General features: G+C 39.4%; 1 protein-coding gene across 6 annotated transcripts; it reads left to right on the top strand.

Moving 5' to 3' along the window:
• The first annotated feature begins 241 nt into the window (after window positions 1-241).
• On the top strand, window positions 242-24,327 carry scn3b (sodium channel, voltage-gated, type III, beta). 6 transcript variants are annotated; one of them, XM_088380898.1, is made up of 7 exons: window positions 2,381-2,682; window positions 2,818-3,065; window positions 4,442-4,620; window positions 4,705-4,933; window positions 6,984-7,122; window positions 17,570-17,666; window positions 18,421-24,327. In XM_088380898.1, the coding sequence occupies exons 2-7, from the start codon at window positions 3,011-3,013 to the stop codon at window positions 18,421-18,423; spliced, it is 702 nt and encodes a 233-aa protein (XP_088237024.1). In that variant the 5' UTR covers window positions 2,381-2,682; window positions 2,818-3,010; the 3' UTR covers window positions 18,424-24,327. The 6 variants fall into 6 exon arrangements, with proteins under 6 accessions (XP_088237021.1, XP_088237024.1, XP_088237023.1 ...); XM_088380895.1 differs by lacking the exons at window positions 2,381-2,682; window positions 17,570-17,666; window positions 18,421-24,327 and adding exons at window positions 242-300; window positions 14,316-16,853; XM_088380897.1 differs by having other exon boundaries at window positions 17,570-24,327.
• Window positions 24,328-24,554: the final 227 nt, after the last annotated feature.

Consider the following 24,554-nt stretch of genomic DNA (forward strand, 5'->3'; position numbering starts at 1 on the left):
GATTTATTTAAAAAAAAAAACAAGCAGAAAACTCTTTTCCAAAGAAAAACTAAAGTAATTTCAAAAGGCAATTTTCTGGCTTTTAAGAAACGCGCACAAAAAAAAAAGAGGCGGTCAGTAACAATTGTTTTAATAACCCAATTTTGGGGTTTTCCAATTTCCAAAACTAACACCTGCATTAGATTGAATCCACTGATTAATCTGCAGCCGAATGGGCGTGATCACAAGTTGCACCGACATCAATCATGAAAGACGTCAACCGTGAAACAAAGGAGAAGTTTCTCCAACTTCAGAAAGAAGGTAAATCATCACACAACACTGCAAAAAATGTTAGTTGCTCATAGTCAGCTGTGTCTAAAATCTGGTTTTTACAGTGTACATTTATTAAGTAGATTCTATACTTGTTTTATGTGTATTTGTATTTTACTAACATTTTTCCAGGTGATTGTTGGCGATTTTACCTATTTATTCATTTATTTATTCATTCACTAGAATTTCTTCACTACTTAATATAATCAAATAAATGTAGACATGATCCTCATGGGTTCTATTTACCGCGACCCAATCAATTCCCCTTGCACTGCCACCTCAGGTTTCTAATACTCCAGTTGACATGTTAGACAGCCCGTTCATTAGCACACTCTAATTAAGACAATAAACTTCATCCAACCAGACACGAAAAGACTTCGACGTAATGGCCGATGACCAACATGTGTTCATGTATAATTCATAATTCATCTCCTTGTTGAAAAGAATCCTCAATGGCACCAATATGTTATCCAAGTGACTAGAGTATATTTAGCCATCGTGATGACACGTTCCCTGGACAGCTTCTTATAATAGAACAAAAGGTGTCTATGTGCCAAATCACAAGGTCAGACCGAGCTAGTCTTCACTTATTATCAGTATGTGTTTGCCGCTCAGTGCCAAGTCGCCCCCCTGAGTGGAAACTGGCACGAGCCTACGGCTGTGTGTGCGTGTCTTATCAATCAGATTTGTTGCAGTGTGCCAGTGAGGTGTTTGCATCAGCAATGCATCAGCACCAGCACATCCACACTTTGCTGAAATGGAGCTTGGTGTGTGCGTCAAGCTTTTGTTGTATCGTACTAGAGAAACTATGCTTGCTCTATTTAGTTAGACACACACGATAGCTATTTTTAGAAGTTAGTGCTCACAAGAAGCATGTGTGTGTCTATTTGTTTTTGTATTAGGGCGATGCTAATAAATCACGATAAATTAGATATTCTACTAGAATGATTTATTTTAAATTAAATGTATATGTTCAGAGGCCTAATGCAAAACCGTAATAATGTACTCTGAGGATTTTAAATATTAAAATTTATCATCAACTAATTTGGAGAAACAATTCGAACTCTCCTAGCACAGGCCTCTTCTGCTGGTCACCATGGCGCCGCATCACTGTTGCTATGGTTTCCGTATCGCCAGGATATGGCTCAAAGCAGACGTGCCTTATTTAGGGCTCCCCTTCGTTTCCCAGCGTGCCACTGCTTCTGCTAATCTAACCCAAGAGTGGTTTTTCCTCACTCAAAGATGAGGGCTAAAAATAGAAAGAAGCATCCCCAATATTTTTTTTTTCCCCGTCTCTGCTTCTAAACCTCCCATCATCTCAGACTATTATCTGACAGGCTCAACGATTCGTTCCTAACATTGCACCTCCTGAGGATACTTCACCGTCGCTTCATCTTCCCTCTCGCTGTGTTGTGTCACACAGTTGACAGATTATCACGTTAAACACCACTTTAATCCACATCTGCTGTCTCTGAGTCATCGAGGATAAAAGGGAGACTATCCTTTAGTGTATAAACATACATTAGGTATTGAATCATCATTGTCTGTACATTTACAATTACAGGCCACATTAGACACAATTATTTTCTCACCTAATGTAATTAAATTATGCTTACCATTTTCCAATAAATAGTGCCTTTATTTACCCCCCCAAAAAAATGTATATTCAGAGGTACCAAACAATGTCACAATATGTCTCACACTTGCAATTTGCATGATGACAGGGTGGACAGCAATTTCAGGGAAAAATGTTCAAAAATGATTATAAAAATAGAATATGCATAATTGAAATGATTTGAATTGTGAGCAATAAAACCACATCAAACATTTTGATCTTTACTACATTCCCACGTAATTGAGTGTACCATCAGCACTTAAGAGGTATTGACCCAGCTGACGTCACGCTTGGTGATCCAGTCAATAGAAAGCATCACTTTTCAGTTCGAATACTATTTTAACAATGCGTCCATTTTTTGTGCTATTTTTAGTGGAACTATTCCACTCTGTTGTTGTGCAACCGTCTGCCCGCTCATGCAAACAGCTGACTTAAAGGCGACGCAATGTGCATGATGCACATTTACGTACGGTGGAGGTGGGAGTCTCGCGCATGCGCGTCAGTGCCCATCAGCGACTACTGGAAAACAAAAGGGAGTGGGAAAGAGAGGGACAGGCGAATGTCTCAAATCTTTCTTTAATGGCGCAAATAGATTTGAAAAGACTTGAAGCGTCGTTGCTATTCTTTGAGGGCTGAAGAGAGAAGTGGGGTCGTTGATTTTTGTCGCGTGGAGTACAAATCCGAGAGAGAATCCACAGGTCCTTCGCTTTTTTTTGCCCGTCGTCTCGTCGATTTTGGAAACAATGTCAACGCGTCAGGTGAGCACGTTTCAACTAACGAAAGGAAGCAATTGATGAAGTTAGTTCGCTCAAGTTACATTTATGAGTCTCGATTGCATAGATTTGTACAAAAGTCCAAGCTTCGCTTCTGAATTAAGCCTATTTATTTTGTAGTTCCTGCCATAAAGTTGAAGTTTGTGATTGACTGCCAGTTTCGCGGACGGAGGTGAGCTGCGCGCGCACCCTCGCCGAGGAGTGGCGCTGTCCTGGGTCCTGAACTGCCCTTGAGAACTCTGAACTCCTGACCTCGTTAAGTGTGGAAGATCCAAAAGTCAATCTTTAGCTGTACCTATAGAGAGACTTGAATATGCAAACTCCAGCCAGAGTTCATCTACAAATTGTGGTCCTTTTGCTTTTTTGGGGTAAGTTTAAAACTTCACCGATAAATTTGTTTGCTTAGTTGTGTTTACGTGTAGATTAGCTGTAGTCCTTTTGACGGTTACATTTGAATGAGGTTCAAAGCATGTCCGATGGCACCATTAATGAGCAAATATTTCTGGCTTGAATTTTGATTTTTTTAGCATTTTTCTCTATTGTGTGTGAAGGGGCAGCCCCCCAAAATGATGTTATCCAGGCTATTATTTTGAAACTGAATTGTATTGCACACTGCAGTGTTGCTCTTAGCATGCTAGCCATTGTTTTTGCTAAATTACCCAAAAGTGAAACCTACCTAATTTTATCCATACCTGTTTAAAAATGCTTTCAACTAACTCGATGATAAAAATTGAGTACTTAAAATGATTCGTTTAGTTATTTAAATAACTAACCCCAAAATTACAAACATATTTTCAACAAAATTAAAAGGCAAAGATAACAGTAATTTAATAAATGCATACTTTACTTAGCCTTTTTCAGCAGTAAAAAATATATATTTTTTTGTCGATAATGAATTTGCTAACTTCATTTGTTAACTTCACAGGCCTTAAAATGGACCTTTGTTTATTCAGAGATTGTGAATTATCAATTTAATGCCATTCAAATTCTCACTTTACTTGACCACTTTCGGTCATCCCCTGAACTGCCAGATAAATGATGGAATCAATGTTGTCACAGTCTGCCTGTGGGGCAGGGGGGGTGGGGGTTGGTTATATAAGTAGAACGTTACCCAGTCACACTAGAGACATCCATGTGGCCAGCTGGCAGGCTGCTGCTGCTGCCACGCTTCACTTAGAAGACATCCATCTTTGTCTTTTATAATCTCTTTTATTCTTCCCATTGCATCCTTCCCACTTGGTCCTGTCTCCTATAATTTGACTGTCACATTTTTTCCCCCCTTTACCTCCCACTCAATTGTCCTTCCCCTTAAAGCAAATAGTAATGTGCAGAGGCCATCATTAGTGCTCACTGGCCTGGATGAGCTTGGATTTGTGATCAAGTACTGAAGGCAAACCTTTTCCCAGTGCTCGCAGAGCTGTAAAATTGAGTGGACGTCACTTTAATGCTTACTGAGCTTTGCCATTTGCTCCAAATTGGATTCGCTATAGACTGAAAGGCTGCAAGGAATCGATCATAGGCAAGACTGGACCATTATGTTGTGATACTTTATTTTACTACAAAAATATTAGAATAAACAAAATATTTATAATTTTACGGTATTTGATTTACAAAGCTGGAATGCTAAAAATTGTCTCAATGTCCAAATATTAATGGGGCTGACTTTCCATGAGCTGTGATTCATTTCCTTATTTTTGTGTGTTGTCAGCGGCTAAGCTAGTCATATGCTCTTCTTCTATCGCAGTGCACCTGAGCCAGCCAGTGTGCGTAGACCTCCCCTCGGGGACGGAAGCGGTTCTGGGAAAGATGATGAAATTGACATGTATCTCTTGTATGAAACGTGAGGAGGTGAAAGCCAAAACCCATGTGGATTGGTATTACATCACTAAGATGGAAGAAGGCGTCACACCTGACAAAACCCTCGTAAGATCTTTCACCCAGTCCAGTATTTCTTATCTAAGTGATGATCATAAAACAAGAGCATCTCACTTTTTTGTCCATCCCTAGATATACAAGTATGAGGGAGACTTTCCGATGGAGATGGATGGACCGTTCAAGGGCCGGCTGTTGTGGAACGGCAGCCAGGACCTGCAAGACCTCTCCATCAGCATCGTCAATGTGACCTACAACGACAGCGGCGTCTACGAGTGCCACGTGCTTCGCCAGTTCGAGTTTGACTCCTTCACTCCGTCAGCTTATGTCTTGAAGAACATCACGCTCAGAGTGAAGGAGGAAGGTGGGATTCGTTGCCCGACACTTTACACAAGAATGTGATGACTCAAGATCAGATTTGTGGGTTCATTTTTAAACTGGCATTCAAATTTGTCATTATTTTTAATTAATTTTGGTTTGATATTTGCTTTTAAAATTCTGTTTTATTTATTTATTTATTCATTTATTTATTTGGTTAATTGTAGTATTAGTTATTAGTCTTTAATTTTGGTTAGATTTTTTTTTTTTTTTTTACATATAATACATATTTTTTTCATTCATGATTTTTTATTTTTTTTATTTTAGTTTAGTTAATTCAAGTACTGTTAAAAAGGTTGACCTCCCCGCAAAAGCGCAAGTATTTGTTTGAAAGTCATTATTTTTCCCTCTCTTCAAAGTTGGTCATTAATGGCAGCAGTTTTCCCAGAATGTTTTTTTTTTTTTTTTTTTGAGCAGCCTTAAATTGATTATCTCGGACTAATAATTAGCCTCTAAAATATTTACGTCACGTTTTAGAACCGGGCCACTTTTTTAGAACCACAATAATGTAGGTCGCCAAAAAGCTAGCAAAGTACAGAAGAGCCATACAAGTTTGCCGGTGGAGGCCGGGCTAAATGTCAAGTAGAGTAGAGTAGATAACGTCGGTGGAAACGAGGCTTAAATGAGCCTTGCGCTTGGCTTGCATCCAGGGCAGGTCTCTCACCCAAACTCTGCTGGGATAGACTCTAATGAAGATAAGTGCAGTTGAAAATGGATGGCTAGTCTGCTTTTAAGTTCCAATTAGAAATATCCTTCACAGCAAATTCAAAATAAGATCAGAGGAGAGGAATTTTTTTTTTTTTTAACCAAAGTGCATTCTATCATGCCTAAAAAGGCAAAAACAGCAAATAAATCACCATAACCATAGTGCACACCCTCTCTATGTTCTGAAGGATTAATTGTGTGTTTTGTTTTGTCTTGTCTGCCCTTTTGTCTGCTTTCTTTTCGCAAGGGGTAATGTATTCTGCTTCCTGCATCTTTGACTTGCATTTGAATGCTTCCATGACGCCATCCGTTTACAATACATACACTCGCCGTCACCGATGCCAACATTGTTTCCCCAATTTAGTGTGTTCTAAAAATGAACTGAATGTTTTTATCTGTGCAGATTTTTGAGTAGAATTTATCTTGAGTTTAGTATGTAGTGTCGGTAATTAATTCAAGCGTCTTCCTTTATATCCCACTTCTGTGTTATCAAATGCCACGAAGAATCCCCCGTGTTCTGCACATAATGACGGCCCGGTTTTATGTTCCACTAATGATGGTCATTGTTGTCAAATGGATTATATAGCTCAGTGCAAATGTGTGCATGTGTTTGCGCCAGTGTGTACTTTGCCATGCGAGGGATTATATGACTATAATAGAGCTATTTGCCGAGGCTGCAGATTCACATCGCTTTGTGGAATTTGGCACCTTGTATTCAGTTACACCATTATTTACCGTAGCGAGTTTAAAAAGTTGAATTGATTAGAGACATTTAAGCAGTAATGGGTTTGGTTCTCTTATCACTAAGTCATACATGTTAAAATATTCCTCATGTCTTACACAATTCATCTTTTTTCACGTTTTAAAGGCGAACTTGTGGAGATATTTTTGTTGTTGTTGTATTGAAGTGATTTTTTTTAACCATCAAACGTTGTGGTCCTTGCCAAAGCTTTAATGAAGATGATTCAAATCTCCACAAGTCGCCTTTACCTTCACAGGTTGTATTGTTTGTAGCACAAGTGATACAAGACATGTTTTTAAAAAAATCTGCTTTTGAAAATTTTACATATTCTATGTAAAGGCAGAATTTTTTTCATACATCTCTTGTATTGATTTTCATTACATTGTGCAGGTGTTACGAATAAATTAGCCCGTGAATGGAGTCCCTATTGAAAACAAAGCTCAAAAGCATGTCTTCTTTATGATGCCCCGATTTGTTTATTGTGGGTTGCACACATCCTCCTCAAATCTGTGAATAAAAAGTACCGTTTGATTCGCGATAGAAATAACCCCAAGGGTATTGAATAAAACATGTTTGTGTGCTCTCGCAGCCAGCCCGGACGCCACAGCCCTCTACTCGGAGATCATGATGTACTTGCTGCTGGTCTTCTTGACCTTCTGGCTGTTGGTCGAGATGGTTTACTGCTACCGCAAGATCTCCAAGTCTGACGAGATGGTGCCGGACATAGGGTGAGTCCCATTGGGATGAATGACAAGTAGTGAGTGAAAGGGGAGCGATGTATTCAGGCTAAGTTTAAACGACGGTGATCAAGTTTCGTTATGGAGAAGTTGATGTCAATCCTTATTTAGAGTGTTTCATAATGTTTCGATAGTTTTTTAATGTCAGGTAATGTTGCTTTGTAAAGAACATATTTGCCCCCGGTTATCCAAATCATCTTTCCGCATTGAAATGAATGGGAATGCCATTAAACCGTTCCAGCCTCACCCCAAAAACATTTCTTACATCCCCTCCATCTATATTAATCTTGTGATCGGAAATTGACAAATTAATAGAATTACGAGAAAATAATTTGTGCTTTTCTTAGAAAGGACAGGAAGACATAAATAACTTAAATGGACAAAAAATAACTAATAGGATTAGAATCACCCGCTTGACAGAGTACCCGCTCCGAGACTGGATGAAGGTGGTTGCTCATATTGCAACATGATACGTAGGTGTTGTCACTGCTGCCTGACTTTCGGCAGATTGCATCAGTCATTTCAAAAACTTGGAAAGTGAAGAATTTTCAAGACCATAGAGAACCTGACAGAGCTGACAAGAAAACAGCCAGACAGATGGTAATTGAGTCCGCTTCGCATCTGTTTGTAGTCCTCGTCTAACATCTTTTCACAAAACCTATCAGACGGCGCCACATAAATCTCCGCTGAATGCTCTTTTTTTCTTATCGTTGGAAGCGCCGTCTTTGCGCCGCCGCTCCGTTAGAGACCGAGCGTTTGCGTCACCTTGTCAGGGCTGACAAAGACCCAAAGGCACCTGTGTAGTCAGCTCCCGCTGGACCGCCATTGTGTTGATCCGGACCGACGGCATTTAAACAAGCAATTTATTTGTGCAATGGAACAATCGTAACAAATAGATGCGAGCCTGTTTTTTGTTTTTTTTACAATTAAGGCCTTTATCAGACAATACGACAATGTGCATTTCCCGTTTCCACAATAGTGACGATCCACAGAATGAAGTTCGTACAATCCCCAAAAGCAGTCGACCCAAACTTTTTCTTTACAATAACATCTTCCATGCCCCCCACCCCCTCCACCGATCAAAACGAAGCTTCACAAATTGAGAAGATTGTCTTCTGCTTTGCCAGGTATTGAAGGACCATGACGGGACGATAACGATCGGCGATCCCAGAGTCCTGCCAAGCGAATCACTCACCCCTTTCCCCAACGCGATGCCGTTTTCCTGTGAAGAGCCACAAATGTCAGTTTCTTACCTTTCTACGCTAAACTCAAGTGCCCACGCTAGTAAATCAAGTTCAAATGTCGAATGTCACGTAAAAAAAAAAAAAAGCGGCTGCACTTCATGTGAACTCGGGCCTCTTCTTCATACCGCGTAGTGCCTCTGTGATGTAGACCCTTTAGAAATCGGTACAATCAAGTCAACACACTCTTTAACTGCTACTCAGCATTTTATTTACTGCCTGTAGTTCTCTGGATTTTATTCAACAATATTTTATAAGACATACTGAGAGGCTGATTTCAGTAGTATTGGCTAATACCTTTGTAAGAAGAATTACATTGCTTTCTTTTTATTGTTATGACGTGCATTACCGCTATAAAGAACAAATATATGACTATTATCTTTTCTCAGCTGTATTTCTGTAGCTTTTCAATTCTTCCTCTTATTTTCTCTGTATAAATCTTTAATACATAAGAAGAAGTGAGGTCTTAAAAGCCACTGCTTTGCCAGTTGTTGCTGATGTTCGACACTCAGTCAAGGCTTTATCACTACTTTGTTATATTTTGGATACATTTTCCACTTAATGTCATGTGGCTGTTCTGCAAATGTTTGAGTAACTTCCGCTAAATTCCAAATCTGTCGTCAATCTTCAATTCTGATTGGACACCAAATACACGATGTGGATTTTTTTTTTGCGGGTATAAAAGTACGTAATTGTGACAACAGCTTAAATAAAACAGCAAGCCTAGCGGTACTAAGCTAGCATTAGCATGCTAACACTAAATTTTTCTCGTACTATTATCAGGTTATACATTTCACGTTTGCTGACATGGATTTGCTGTGTTTCATTTTAAATTGGAATCTTTAAGTGAGTCAGCGGAAAATATCAGCTTTTTCCCCGGGAAAGGAAAAACAACATAGTTGAGTTAGTAGGCGGCCATGTTTTTTTTTCATGCTGTGTTTCAGACGTTTTGCCGTACATGGTGTTAACTTTTAACTTTATAGCTGTTGTGGTGCTTTTCAAGTACGGTGGCTCAACACAACACTGCACAATAAGCCCTCACTAAAGCTTTGGACTTTACAAAAAGGAAGCAAAAGCTTGCAGGATAGTGAACTGAAAAGAAAGTGCAAAAAATCCAGGTTGCTCTGTTCCAAAGCCCATGAGCCAGAGCAGCTGTTGTCATGGCAACCAAGCCATACCTTTATCAAGGTGTAATCACCCGACTAAAATGTCCTCCAAAACTCCCAAGGTCAGATAATATATAGTCCAGGGCGGTGAACTGGTAATATCACCGGTGCGAACTTTATCCATCCATCAGGTTCAGATAAATTGGTTATTGATTGCGCAACATATCTCGTAAAGTCCTCGTCTGTCCTTTTCTCCCAACATGCTGCTTCCCTCTCGTGTTGCCGTTACCGTTATATCCCCGAGGATACAGCCCGGTAATGTGGCCCACATACGTACCAAAATACATTTGGATTAAAGCAGACGGCCTCCTGCTGCTGGCAAATATTTGAAGTCACATCACATCAGGCACTCAGACAGGCCATGACTATAAACACCTTCATTTGGATTCTTTTTTTTTCCCTCATGTAGAGTAATCACGCCATGCCTGAATCGATATCACACTGAGAAAAAAAGCGAAAAGCCGTAAAGATAGCCTTGAGCGGTTTTACGTTTTTAGTTTCTAAAAAAATAAAGAAATCACATCTTCATGTGACACGTGTCCATCCACAGAGGATCTTTGTCTCCCTCTAGTGTAAAGTGACATCAAACGTCATCAAAAACTGATGTTTCTTCATCCTGAACGAATGCTTGCCGCCATTGATTTATCGAGTCCCGCCTCTTCGGGGGCCACGTTGATAAGAAACACTCGGTTCAGGATGTTGGAGCCGAGATGATGCGGAATGTTGTCTGTGGCCAGATGCGCCTTAGTGATTGTGGATCAATAGTCACTTTCCCGGAGCTGGCTTCTTTCGTTTGTAGCATTTAAGTGTTATGATAGACGTATTGATCAAATGCAAAGTGTGTCAATATGTGGCTTTGGTTTGCTTCGTCTGTCTGGGATGTAACTTGTTAACCACTTCTTCCGCAAATCATTGTCTGACCAAATTTAGGCTGATTTATTTTTATTTTTTTGTTAACATGCCATTCATGTATCATCATAAGATTGGGCTTATTTCTGAATTTATATTTCCGCACTTGATTTTTAGTGTCTCTGTTCCTTGCCGTTTGAGTCCTTCAGCATGCCAAACGTGAGAAAAAAACTAATTGGCCACTAGGGGCAGTATAAAACAGTCATGTACCACAAATTAGAAGAGTTACTCAGCTAATTTAAATGACTCAAAGGCTTGGGAGTATTGTTACCTCACCGATGCTATTTGTTAGCCGCCCTATGATGTTTTGCATTTTGTGTTAGCATTGAGCTATCAGAAGGCAAAGTTGAGTGCTCATTTTAAGTAATTAATTCTGTTTGTCTTGCATGAGGGGAAATCTTGAATGATGTTCCTGACGACTCACTGAAACAGCTTTAATCTAAGCCCCGCCCCCCTTCATTAGAGTTCGAAAACCTTCCCACCTATAGAACATCCAGATCCAAAGCAGTGGCAGTGCTTGATGATAACATTCTCCCACTGGAACACACGGTGACATTTTCCAAAGGTGTCGTTGTTTGAACTTCATAATTGTCTCTGAGTGAACTCCAGTCGAGTGCTTTTCCAAGCGTGACCTCATTTATTATGTACAGTACACGGATCAGTTAACCTGCTTAAAAAGGTAGCGGTTGTTATCACTCTCACTTTTCCCACTCTTGCAACGCAAATCCGGCTTGATTTAAAATTTGTATTCACACCGTCATGCGTGACTTTAGCATTTTGAGATAGCGAGACTAGAGCTGCAAGTCGATTATGTAAGTGAGGGTCATTCGCCGGGTTTGCAGATATAAGTCGCTGACTGTATTTTTTTTGGGCCGATTGTTCAGTTCAGTCGTGTTCGGCCTTAGGCGGAGCATTAGTAGATAACTGAATGTATTACTTTCTATTCTGTATCCTAATCATACATTCTATGCTTCTTTAAAGGGCATTGCTGTTCTTACATTGATTTGCACAAAAAAAAGTTAATTAATTCTTGGAATATGCAAATTTATCTTTAAACAGCTCTCTGGACACAGAACACCAAAGTGATGACTTTGCATGGATTTAAAATGATGTAAGGAGCTTATTTGGGAGGCTGGCTAATTTCGAAGTTTGACAAATGGTTGTGTCATAATTTGATGAAGGCTAAATAGCTTGTGCACATCCGTCCAAATGTTATTTTCTTGTGGCTAATTGTCTTCTCTAATCGGCTTCTTCTTCCGCGCTAAACAAACAGAATGAGTGTTCTTGCAAAATATTAATATTACATTATTAGATGAGTTAAGCGTGTGATTTAAATTATTTGTTCATATCTCCCCTTGTTCTTTTGATTCATGCATTATTCAGAGTTGCTTTGTGATGGAATCACAATCCTACTAGCACAACAACTCATCGTTGGTGTTTTATTTTTTTCAAAACACCTGTCCTCCGCTTTAACTTTGAAGCAGCTCCATGGGACTTTTGCAAAGACACAATGTATGCAATTATTCCAAAGTGTTCTGAAGAATATTAAATTACCTCTGATAAAGGTGTCAATTGACACCATTTGCATATAAGTACAGGGAGGTGAAAACATTAAAACAAAGCCTGTACAACAAAAGCGACACCATCATTTATTTTTTATTACGTTATTTGTAAAACATTTGACAATATTTCCCGATTTTAATTATCGCTAATCATCATCGCACGCCAAAGTGCACCCAAAGCCTCCTGCGTCCGCAGCTCCCACCTTTCTAATCCACGCTCTCTCGCATTTCAAACAAGAGGCATCTTTGATTAGCGAAACAAAGAGCATGCCTTAAATAAAAAGACCATTTACAAGTCAGACTGCGCTCTCATTTGCGAATGAGGGTGAAGCTGGCGCCGTGCACGGCACAATGACGCGCTCGCTCTATTGTTAGTGAAATGAACACCTGGCTGCCGGGCAAGTGTTAAACCGCACCTGATGCACTGCACACAATAAGATGACACAGTGCACAACATGACATCGCAATGGCTGGATTCATCTCGGCCTCCGCACACCCGCTCTTTTTTTTTTCCATTCGCCAGCAGCTCGTTGATTAGAGGAACGTTTATCATACCGGTGGCGGCATGGTTTCCTGTGGGAAGGGGAAGGTGATGACGAAACATCACTGAGTGTGATGACAGTGGTAGTGGCGCTCTGTGGAGCTCTAATAAGCATTCTGTGGAGATCTGAAAGGAAACGAAAAGGGAGCTTTTGCCAGATATTTGAAAAGCTTTACCACTTTTGTGCAGCAGCCAAGGTGGCAGATGGTTGATCATGTTTTGACATTAGCTGGCTTTAAATGCAATCCCACACTTATATGTGAGTGCATGTAAAAGGTTTGAAATGCTAATATAGCACTGCGCTAAAGTCTTAGTCCAACACGAGCATGATTTAAACTAAGAAATGAAACTTTATTGCTTGTAGAGTTTGAAAAGTGATGAGCAAGGTAGAATCCAATTTCAACAATGAAGTTCATGAAGAAGCCAAAACTTCCCGCTGGAAAAAACCCTCCGGGATCAATTAAACCAAAGGAAAGGCTTTGAGCGCAGTTTTAATCCTTTAGTTGTTTGAAATCCCAGATTTATTTTTGTGAGCATTTTGTAATATTTGCATATGTAATACCACATCCTAAACTCGTTCCGATTAAGCCTTCAAGCTCTGACAGAGATGAATGCGAGCATTGTCTGTGGCTTAACTGATCGTTCGGAGCGGTGCGTAATGACCACACTAGATCGATAGCAAAACAACAGCCAGGGCCAGCCAGGGAAAGGCTGATTTGCCTTTTGATCGGGTCAAAGGCCTGCAAACAAAAGGCACTCTGAACAGAGGAGCTACTTTTTGTTTTTGAAATAATAGACGGTAAAGGTAGCCTGTAGAGAAAATCGTTTCACCCTTCCAACAAACGCTAATGTCCATCCCCTTGAGACTATGATGCAGAATCTATGGATGTATTAACAATTATCATTGAGCATGCTGTAGCTCCCCATTACATATTGAAATATTTAAACATTATATTATTATTATTATTGAATTGATCGATAACTGAATTAATTACATACATGTTATATACGTATATTTTAAAATATTTAAAAATATATTTAATATATTGAAATATATTTCAAAATATTTATTTGAATTCACACGGCTGTCTATTGTTTAAATGATAATAACACCCTAGTACAGTGATTCTGGGACACAAAAATATTTCTGAAGTAAGTACAAATAAAATGTACATTAAAACATCACAAAAAGTAAAGTAAATACTTTTAAGGTACAGTTCAGTTGTATTTAGCTTTTAATTATGGCGCTCAGTGTTTTTTTTTAATGTCGGTAGCATCATAGTGGGAATATACTGAAAAAAAAGACGCGATAAAACAGTGACATTTATGACTATTACGAAGACCTAAAAGTGGTCTCCAAAGACGTAGACCTCCTAGTTGATCCCAGACTGTCGCCACAAGCGTCGCGTTCCCGCCAACAGGGTGTTACACCTCTCCGCAGTGCAGATCAAATTTACTTCACCCAGTATATTTGATCTGCACTGCGCCATAAAAAAATCATTTAACCAAGTGAATTTGATCTCGCTTAAAGTGAATCTCGTCGGCTATTGTGCAGTTGTATCGTGAGATAGAAAAATATTTAGTTTGCATTGAAAAGCAGGCCTTGACTGGTGAGCAATGAATGACACTGAAAATGGAACATTTAGTTGAGTGTGACACATAGCAGCGCATTTTCTGCAAATGCCTAAAAGGCACGTAAAGTACAGCTACCTAAAAAGAGGAAAGCTAATTTGTCCACTGTGTCCATTCTTTCTCATTGTTTCAGTCATTCCCAGATGAGCAAAACAAATCAACTGGTAAACCTACATTTTGTCCTCAACCTCACACCAAGGACGTCCACACACATATCAAGGAGTCTTACAAATGCCATACTGAAGAAAAAAAAAAAAAAAGGTAAAACTGAAGTTGTATGATAGGAAAAAAAATGTCAGAATAAATAATCTAATATAAAAAGTACCGCTTAAGAAAATGGTTGAGAAAATAATTTCCTCTTGATTGCTAACAGTCGTGCAGAGTCAACAGAGGGGGTCAGCAAGGTGGCCGAGTGGCCGGGGTCAACATCTCGGTATGATCAAGAAGAAAGGTGGGGGTGGGGGGGAAAGGTGATGCTTATCTCCCCTTTGTTGCCTAGCAACAAATGTCTGTTTGGCATTCTGCAACAGCCTCACTTATGTGATTGTTCTCCTCATTTCCGCTGACATTTTAAAAACTGTGATCAATTTAAAGTTATTGTAGACGTGTGCAAAATATGTCGAATTTGTTCCAAGCCCATTATTGTACAATACTGAACGAAAAACACGATTCACATCGACTAGTTTAAAGTACATGACTGTTCCTGCTGAGAGAAATAGAGAGTGAGCGAGAGAGATTGATAGATTGATAGAGAGATAGATAGCTATGCACCCACTTGCCAGCGGAATGAGAGGCAGCCATTGAAACCTTCTAGCAAAGTTCAGGCTCCACCACCGGTCGTCATGGCAACAAAAGCCGGACTCGCCATTGACCCAGCTCTATGTGGAGTAGGCTTGATCACGTGAATGAAAGTGGGCCATTCACTAAAAACCGGTTAATATCAGTTAGACAATCTGCAAATGTTAAACAACTGATAATTGTTTTAAATTTTCACGTATAGCTCCATTTGTAGAATCAAATTTGTTGTATCCATTTTATATATAAACTAAAGATAAATAATGAATAAATATATATTTATATAAGTATTTCTTTCTTTCTATTTTTAATTTTATTTTTATTATTTTATTTTTTATAAGAATAAGTCAATAAAGTAAATAAATGAATCACCAACCTGGAAACACTCATTGATATAAAACCAAGCCTTAAAGTTTGCCTGCATTTCAACTTGTCGTAAATAATTAGTTGGAATCAGTTCATTTGTATTCTGAAGAAGAAGCACTAACAAGCAATCATTCTCTATAGAGCCACCTACAGCCATTCAATCAATGCCCTCAAATGAGCATTACGGCAAATTGCTATTTTTTTCCATTTCTCTCTTCTTAGTGCTTTTATGCAAGCATTTTTATTCATGTGGCTTCCGCTCTACTTTTTTTTCCACCGTGGTGCTTCACAGAATTTCACAGTCCTTATACAAGCAGAAATTCTGACACGTCTAACGTTTTCATTGTGTCAGTACTTTTCTTTCACAAGAACTTGAATGTCAAAATAAACAATTTAAAATGTTAGCTGGGATAAACTCCAGCTTGCAGGATCAAATCATTCACTGCCAGCTCAGTACAAAGTAATATTTGATGTCTATTCTTGTCAATGGCAGTGAATAAGTCAAACACACAAAAATCTAAATCCTTAAATGGAAGCTTTTCAAATGAACTGCCAATGTTTTTTTTTTTGGTTTACTTTTGAGCTCAATGTTGTGGCTGGCCGATAGTGTTTCTTATAGAAAGATTTGTGTTTGAATTCGTCTAACATGTCCCTCCTCCGTGTATCTTCCTAAAAAAAAAAAAAAACAATTTTCTTGACTTAATTGGGTTCTTGCTCCTTGCCAGACACTCTCTCTCATCTTCACTGAGGTTCACGTTATTAAATTAGAACCCGAGATTATTATATATTTTATTATATTATTTTTTATATTATTTTTTGAAAACACATATAGGTGCATAAACAATTATAACAAGAAAAAAAGGGTCATAAACGGACGAAGAAAAAAAAATACTAGATATCTAATAAGGACTGAGGCATAAAAAACGGATGGAAATATTTTTCCCAAACATTATTGCAATCATGAATCTTTTTGAAGAAGTAAAAAAAAATATTCTTCCCAGGAAGATATATATATATATAATAAATATTTAAAAACCCGCTCTGGTCCACCATGTGCCCTTGAAGCCTGTAGAGACGCTCCAGCTCACCTCTTGGCTACAAAGTGAGACATTAATTGATTGTGAAGGTTGTGAAGCCTCCACAGTGTGACAGTGAACAGCACCTTCAGTGAAGGCAACTCGCCAATAATTTCCCCACACTCAAATATTTCTTGTATCACTCTGAAACCAACACCGGTCATGTACTGCTATCACACCATGACAAGCTAGGAGAGAAGCCAAAACTACAGATGAGCCACTAGTGGCCTCCAGTACACTTAAAAAAACAAAGAAACTCACAGCAATGAATATTTTAAAAGTGCTGGAAGCTGTCTGTGAAGTTTGTTTACATAAGCGAACATAGTTTGGAGCCATAATGCTGTTTGGTACCTCAAATCCCAGTGGAGCGTCAAGCGCAATGTTTTGTTTGCAACAGAGACAATTTTGAAATAAATGACTCGATTTAAGCTCAACACATTCCCCTGCTGTTTTTTCAATAGCATGATCCATTCTTCACCGTTTTTGTGATCTTGGTTGTATTCATGGCCCCACGCCAGCCGCTATAATTGTCTCTTCTTTATTCCGGGCCATCTTCGCATCATCGTTTCTCCTCTTTCAAGTTTGAATTGGCGTTAAGTCATCCTCTTGATGACACTTTTGGCAATTCGCTCCGAGCGTTTGCATTCGTTTCGACGTAAAAGCCCAATCGAGACGCTACTTGATTTACTGACACTAATTTTAATATCACATTCGCTTAATAGAAAAACGCTGACACTGCACATCAAGACTTAATATTATAAAAACTTTTAAAATGCTTGGTTGAACGTAACCCAAATGAAATAGCAAACCCAGTATTTTTTTTTTAAGAGTATATTTGCCAGATGGAAAAATAGTCAACAAAATGCAGAATAAATTGTTGCTCAAATTTGTCAAGGAAATATAATTACAATTCACCGTCATGTGCTTTCCAAAATGACATCTGTTCTCGAGGAACATTGCATTCCTCTACAACAACAAATCCATTTCCCATACTGCTTGTCCTCATTATGCTGCATCCAGGCACCATTACCGCAAAACATGAAACAAGATTTTTCTTTTTTGTAGCTATTCTTATGCTACATACACCAAAGGCACTTTGATATTGACCCACTCCAATCTTTTTTTTTTCATCTCAATGTTATGATGACAGTAAAGGAGTCCGACTGAAGTTGGAAAGGGTGACTTTGTCCTCGTTGATGACGGCATGTGAAAGGCGATGGGATAAAAGTGGACAAAGGGCGGCGACGGCAAGAGGAAAGGAAGGAGGTCATGTGACATGTGTCTCGTAGTTGACGGCGCCGTGTATGGAAAAACACAAGTGCGGTCCGCGAGAAGCCCGAGGATGCCCAACTATCACCCAGGAACCGCTGAACACACACACACTGACATGCGAACCCTTCGGCAAGGAGATTTTCCGCCCATGCCACACTTTCTATGTTAATAAGATTCCTTTTCGGTTCATGGATAATCCGGGCGATGCTGATGAGTGGGAGTGAGTCAGTTTAACAAAACCAATTGAAATGTGCATTGGCAGAGCTAGAAGGGGGGCTAGGAGGGCACTGACCCCCCCAGAAAAATATCCCCGCCAGGTGCCAGGGAGACTTTTGACTATTTCACGTAATTTTTTTTTCAAAATTTACACCCGTCTCCCGTACAGAACACATAATGAATCTTTACCAGCGTTTTCTGAAATATTTTAAGCGTTTGTAGGGAAAACGGTTTTGTGGACTCCCTGAAATATCCTTAGAAAAACATCGTATGTAGCTCCATCCGTGTGTGTCTGTCAAGAAAAAAAAAATCAATGCATGACCTTCGACCGATAGCGAGTCCGCTTTTCAGTGATGCAGCCGCAGGGTCGAGATTTTTACACTTCCATAGTTTCAGTATTACATTTAGCGCTTCCCCATTATTATTTTTTCCTCAGGTCCTCCCGGTCACACCTTTTGCGTTTCATAATTACCAACATAAATTAAGAGATTCTCCACCAATTATTTTCCGCAGTGACCTTTCCGAACAAATCAAATTAGAGGAGGAGTGTTCGCTTGTGGTCTGATGGGAAGATGCGACGCTGAACATTTAGCCCGCCGGGAAAAGGGCAAAGGGTGGCGGCGTGGGAGTGGGGATGACAATGAATCAAGCCAACAGGTATTTTTCGCCTGCGATTGGTGGGCGTTCGCATTCACGGTACGAAGTCTTTCATCAGTATGGCGTCATCGCCGTCTGTAACTCAAACAACGATTTTTGTCAAGGGCATGACTGCATGTGTCACGAACGGGAAACTCATTTTGGATGTCAGACTATCTAATATTCGGGAGAATTGTGGCCCTGTCATTGCCATGGCAACCTCGCCTCTTCTTTTGTAAAAATAGGAGACAATGTTGAACTGAATCACATTTTTTATTTTGACACTAGCCTAGTTTTAGGGAACAGGGAAATAAAAGACTTCCTGAATCAATTCAATCAATTCTAAAAGAATAAATGAAAATATATCCCACTTTAAAGTTAAATATAACTGAACTGTACTTAATTCAGCAATTAAAGAGAACCACAATTTGAAAAAAAATCAAAAATATTAATTGACCAAAGGTATATATTTATTTACAAATGCTAGGTTTATTTTGTTTTTATTCATCAAGGGTATTTTTGTTCATTTCCCCTCTTTTTTTTTCTGCCGTGACTCATCCAATTGGTGCCACTTGGCAGAAGAATAAAAAAAAAAAAAATGGTGCGACTTTTTCCCAAGATGTTTACGTCCAACTAACTTTGCCTCGTTCAGTACTTGTTTACCACGCTTGATTTATATTCTCCAACATGGCTTCACAGTAAATTACATTTGACAACTGTTGAGGGAAGCCCAGAGCGAACTAAAATGTTTCTCTTTCACAGCAGTTTTGGGGCTAATACCAACTCACCCCAAAAAATAAAGCTGGCAGTTTTTAAAATCATCCTCTGCAGCAATTTGGGAAATGGAACATTTGACTTTGGTGCTGCCCCATTTGTGGGGGTCTTCCTTTTGTTTTTTTCCTCCCCTGCCTGATTATATGTTGCTCTTCTCACAAATGTGCCGCTGACTTCACCTTCCACCCCAAAGCTCATTTCTCATGCTGCTCAATATTCCAGCACAACGTACTCCCAACTGCTCTTCTTGACATTGATAAATTGAAACGCTAACTTGACTCCACGGCTGATGTGTCAGAAGGATTCCCAAGATGAATCGAAATATTCTTGGCGTGCACTCCCATCGAATCGCCTCTCTTTATTTTCCGCCGTCCTGCCATACCAACTGTAACCTTTTCCTCCCCCTTTTGGCTTTCATGGCCATGTCGGGCTCATTGTCCTTCCCGCTCTCGTCTCCACCTGACTCAGGAGAGAAAGATCCTCACTCGAGCTAATGATCACATCATAGAGCGTCTTTCACAGCACTTGGCCGGCTTCCAATTATACGCCTTCTCTTCCTTTAAAATAAAGATCCTTAACCTTCTGCTACCCACTGCCTTCATTATCAGACTTTCTCTGTCCCAATTTCTTTAGTTTTGGCTCTCTGTGAATATTTCTTGCTCTAAATCATCTTTTAAACGCAACGTCAGAACCTGTATTGACTTTTGTAAAGTTACAGAAGCTTAAATAAGCTAAAATGTTTTATTATTGTTCGAAGTAACACGAATGCTAATCAGTGATTTTTAGTTGAGGAGCAAATTGGTAAATTGGAGACAAAAAGTTGATTAAATTGATTTAAATTCACACAGAAATATTCAGAAGTGATGAGAACTTAAGAAAGAGAGTGCAAGCAATCTGATGTCGAGTTGAAAAAGTCTGTTGGCATAAGGAAGATGAAACTTTTTGAACAAATATCACGCAAAGTCTATGTCGAGATGAATCATATCGATTCACCACATTTGTCCTTCAGCCGTTACAGCTACGGAAGAAAATGAAAGAAAATGAGTTTGTCTCTCGCTCTTGTTTTCGCCTAATGTTTCATTTGCATTAGCATGTCTTCGGTCTCCATTAGCATGTTCCTATTAAATATTCAAGGGGTGGGGAAATGGTGCATGAGTCTGTTGACAAAATGACACAATATACAGAATTTCTACAATCTCAAAGTGACTTGGAGCTATTTCTTCCCTCGGGCATTATCCCCCAGCAGATGTGTGGCTGTAAAAGTGACGTGCATTTCCTCCTTGAATATTTAACTTAGCATTTGCACGAGCAGACTATAAACATTTTTTGTGGTGGATGCAGTGATGCGGTGAACCTCGATCAAAAATAAGAGAAAAAGCAAAATCAAGTGTTGCCACTCATGATCTGCTTTTCCTCACCGCGCCTCATTGCATCCATTTGAGTGCTTTTCGCTCTGTCTCGAACGTTCCTCTTTGCACCCAGGGGTCAAACTAAATGCTTTATTGTTTTTCCAGGAAAAACACGTTGTTGCGGCTTCACCAATAGCAAACTGTTGCTTGTTCTCTCACCCAAACACACAGAGGTCAGTGAGGTGGCAAACATGGTGTGTGCGTTTGTTGTTTGTTCTTCTAGCACTGTTGCGCCTTAACCTTAGCATTTGCAGTACCAAAATTGAGAATGTTTGTTCAGCCTCATATTGCTTTGTGGAATTTTTTTTTTTTGTCATAATCAGCTAGCACAATCGTTTCTGTCAAGTCGTACTACCTGACTAATGGGATAGAAAAATGATATAAATATATAAAATATATCAAATATATATCACTTGAATTGCACCGGTTGCAACCGTCGTGAATTAATATTATAATAAATGTAGACATTTTTTAAAAATTATAAATTGTGTTTCGCCAGTGACGGTGGTCTTCCTGTTTGGAGTTTGCAAGTTCTCCCCATGCCTGCAATTTTTTTTCCCCCAAATACAATCGAATGGGCCAAATATTAATCCACTTTTTGCTAATAGTTACTCAATCTGCTCATGCGGAACACAACACATAATATTTTCATGTGTCGGAACAAAATTCTGTCCAAAAACCGAAGACCTCTTTGTACTGTTAATAAGTACCTTCACCCTTGACTTCATCCATAAAAAATGTTTTGTTGGTGGCAATAAACTGCACACAGGAAACCATTTCTCTCAGCTAAAGCTCTGATGACCAGCCAGCACAGTAGCTTCAATTCAGAGCAATAATGAGTCACGTGTGAGAACAATTGCTTTTCACTCTACAATCATCCACATAACACCCATTCGCCCTTTTAACCGCTTGCTTTTCTGAACTACTTCATCAGATTGCCTTCAACCAAGTCTCCAACCTGGGCAAATAAGTCCATCACCATTTCCTGTCCTCTCCAGTACACATTGATGTTCCACATTTATTAACTCACCAAAGAGAGAAGCTTTTTAAACTTGACTCACTCCGCAATGAGGTCTATGACGTGCAAGAGGAGAACATTAAAAGGATCTTAACAAATCCATCACCTTCGTTTGCGGTCACGTGTCACCGAAAGGCTATTGAGTGTGTCAGTGAAAACACTTGAATGACCTTGAGCTACTTTATCCGCACTCCAGCATCTGCTCCCGCAATTTAAGCGCTTCAAGTTTCCTCTAATTCTTTCTGTCATCCAAAAAAAAAAAAAAAGTCATGGCGTGAAGCAAGATGAGATTTCTTTTTAATTTATTTAGTTTTTAAAAGTCCCACATTAATTATTTATTTTACCGCCTCCGTGGTTATATTTCACTCTTCATCGCTCTCTCTTGTCTTGTCTGGCTTCTTCTCAAAAAAAAAATTGCACTCTGTTATCACGCATTGCACAGGAAAAGAGGCGTCATTAAAGCAAAAAAAAAAGGCTTTTTGAATAAGACAAGAAGCCTCTCGGCTTCCGTATGTTGACTTGACTGCCAACATCTTTTCTTCCATCACATTCACTTAAGTACATAATTGCTGCGGCAGAGCGAGCCAGCTCAATGAGATAATAATATGTTTTAAATGAAGAAAAAGTGAGGGCGCTGAGCTGTCATTCTCTGGGGATGTCTTCAACCCTCTATCCCAATTAAATACCATATTTTGCCTTTAATTCATTTTGCAGAGGAAAATCAATTTTTCTGCCTATTGTTTCTATTTTAATTTCGTGCCTTCTTGATGGGTTTGATTCCGTTTGGCAGCTTAGAGGCACCGCTTCTCATACTGATACCTTCAAGCGTAATCGTTTCAGTCTATCATTCACACTCTTTATCCCTTTGGTGAGTACCTCTTGAAAACAATCATTGCTCTGCAAGATTTTTTTCTACGGCGATAAAAGAACTTTTTCTTAACATTGGACTGACAGTGTATGTATTGGTGTAGTTTTTTTTTTTTTTTTCCCACACAGAGACTTTAAGGCCCAAACCTCTTTCCTTCCTCTTAACCCAAAACCTCCGTCTTGCCCCTTCACCTAACTTTTATGAAGAGAAAACAAAAAAAATCCCCTGAGAATTGGGAACGTACTAAACTCGTGACGTCGTAAGCGTCTACGCCGTTTAAGCTAGATCTTTAGCTAACATTTACTCACAAGTAATTTTTTTCCTCTTAACCCAAAACCTTTGTCTTGGCCCTTCCCCTAACATTTACGAAGACAAAACAAAAAAATTCCCCGAGAATTAGGAACATACTAAAGTCGTAAACTTCGACGCCGTTTAAGCTAGCTCTTTAGCTAACGTTTACTAACAACTCAGAAGACTAATGGAACATCAAATCCAACCACGAGTGTCGTGACATTGGAAGGACGTGATGTAAAGTCTCGTACTTGGATTGAACCCAACTCTGTCTTCTTCATAAGAGTCTCATATCTTCATATCATAGCTCCTGAGAGGAATCAACGACCACGTCCTTTCCCCCTGCTCTGATTTCACCGGGTCGTCTTTTCTTTATGTGCTAATCACTGTCACTCAAGCTGACCCATGCTAATATTGTAAATTTTTCATGGCCCTAATCCTTCAAGTGACAACCAGCATGCAGAATTTTGCCATCGCCTTAGCATTCCCCCAACATCCCTTCATCAACTCAACTTAATAGAGGCAATATCGGGGTGGCAGCAGGCTGTAAAGTTTCCTGATGGCAGTCAGCATTTACATGTGTTTGTGTCCTCCCCGCTACAAACTGCGAAGATGTGAGCGTCCTAGCCACCCGTATGAATATGAGGACGTGTCTTCCTGGGGAGCCGGCACTCGGTGTGCTTTATTTTTTTCAAAACATGCAGGAACAGTTACGAAAGGATCTGTCCCTGATGTGAGCCCAGCATGGTGGTTGCATCCAGCAGGATTGGCCTCACGCCGTGGAATGGTTTTTGGATTGTATTCTAAATAGAAACTGGGAAATAATTTGAAATGTACCCTAGGAAAACACATTTAATTGTGGCGGGAAACTGCGATCCATTACACGAATATTTCAACTCTCACTGTGAAACATTTTTGCAGCGCTTTTATTATATTGTGACTTGATATGGGAGATGACAAAAGCCTCTTCAATCACACATCTGAATAAAATCCTAATTACCACCAAGTTTATGTCTGTTTTGCTTTTTCTTGGCTTTTGGTGTCTTTTTGTCCAACAATTGTGAAAAAACAAGTGGTACAAGAAAATGATTATTTAAGGCAGGGGTGTCAAACTCTTTTTTTTCGCGGGCCGCATTGTAGCCATAGCTTCTTTATGGCCAAATAAATGTATGAGCACCTCATATTATATACAGTAAAAGCTACAAAACAAACTGACAAATAACTCGTTTTCAAATCAGACGAGTAAAAATTGGTCAAATATTTTAGACAAAAGATATTAAAACTGAAGACAATTTGCAATTCTAGTAATGACACACGAATTTGATGCACAATTTGTCTTCGAGGGCCACATAAAATGATGTGGTGGGCCGTATCTGGCCCCCGGGCCTTGAGTTTGACACCTGTGATTTAAGGGGATCTTATTTAGCCAGTTTCAGCAGTAATAGTAAATATTTTGTCTGTAATGAATTTGATAACTTTACTTTTCATGAACATCTCTCTCTCTCTCTCTCTCTCTCTTTCTCTCTCTCTCTCTCTCTCTCTCTCTCTCTCTCTCTCTCGCTCTCTCTGCCTCTCACCTGTATCATATGATCAGATAATCACTCTTTAGGTATTGGGTAATGATCCTCATGATTTGGATTAGGGGTTCAGG

This window comes from Syngnathus floridae, chromosome 7 (assembly GCF_059516105.1).
Source record: "Syngnathus floridae isolate MCC-2025c chromosome 7, RoL_Sflo_1.0, whole genome shotgun sequence".
NCBI lineage: Eukaryota > Metazoa > Chordata > Actinopteri > Syngnathiformes > Syngnathidae > Syngnathus > Syngnathus floridae.

Excerpts from the sequence above, each read along its gene's own strand:
- scn3b (XM_088380895.1), top strand. The coding sequence starts at position 3,011 with ATGCAAACTCCAGCCAGAGTTCATCTACAAATTGTGGTCCTTTTGCTT. Across the intron at positions 4,934-6,983 it reads GCTCAGAGTGAAGGAGGAAG|CCAGCCCGGACGCCACAGCC; the intron begins GTGGGATTCGTT and ends GTGCTCTCGCAG. Across the intron at positions 7,123-14,315 it reads GAGATGGTGCCGGACATAGG|TCATTCCCAGATGAGCAAAA; the intron begins GTGAGTCCCATT and ends TCATTGTTTCAG.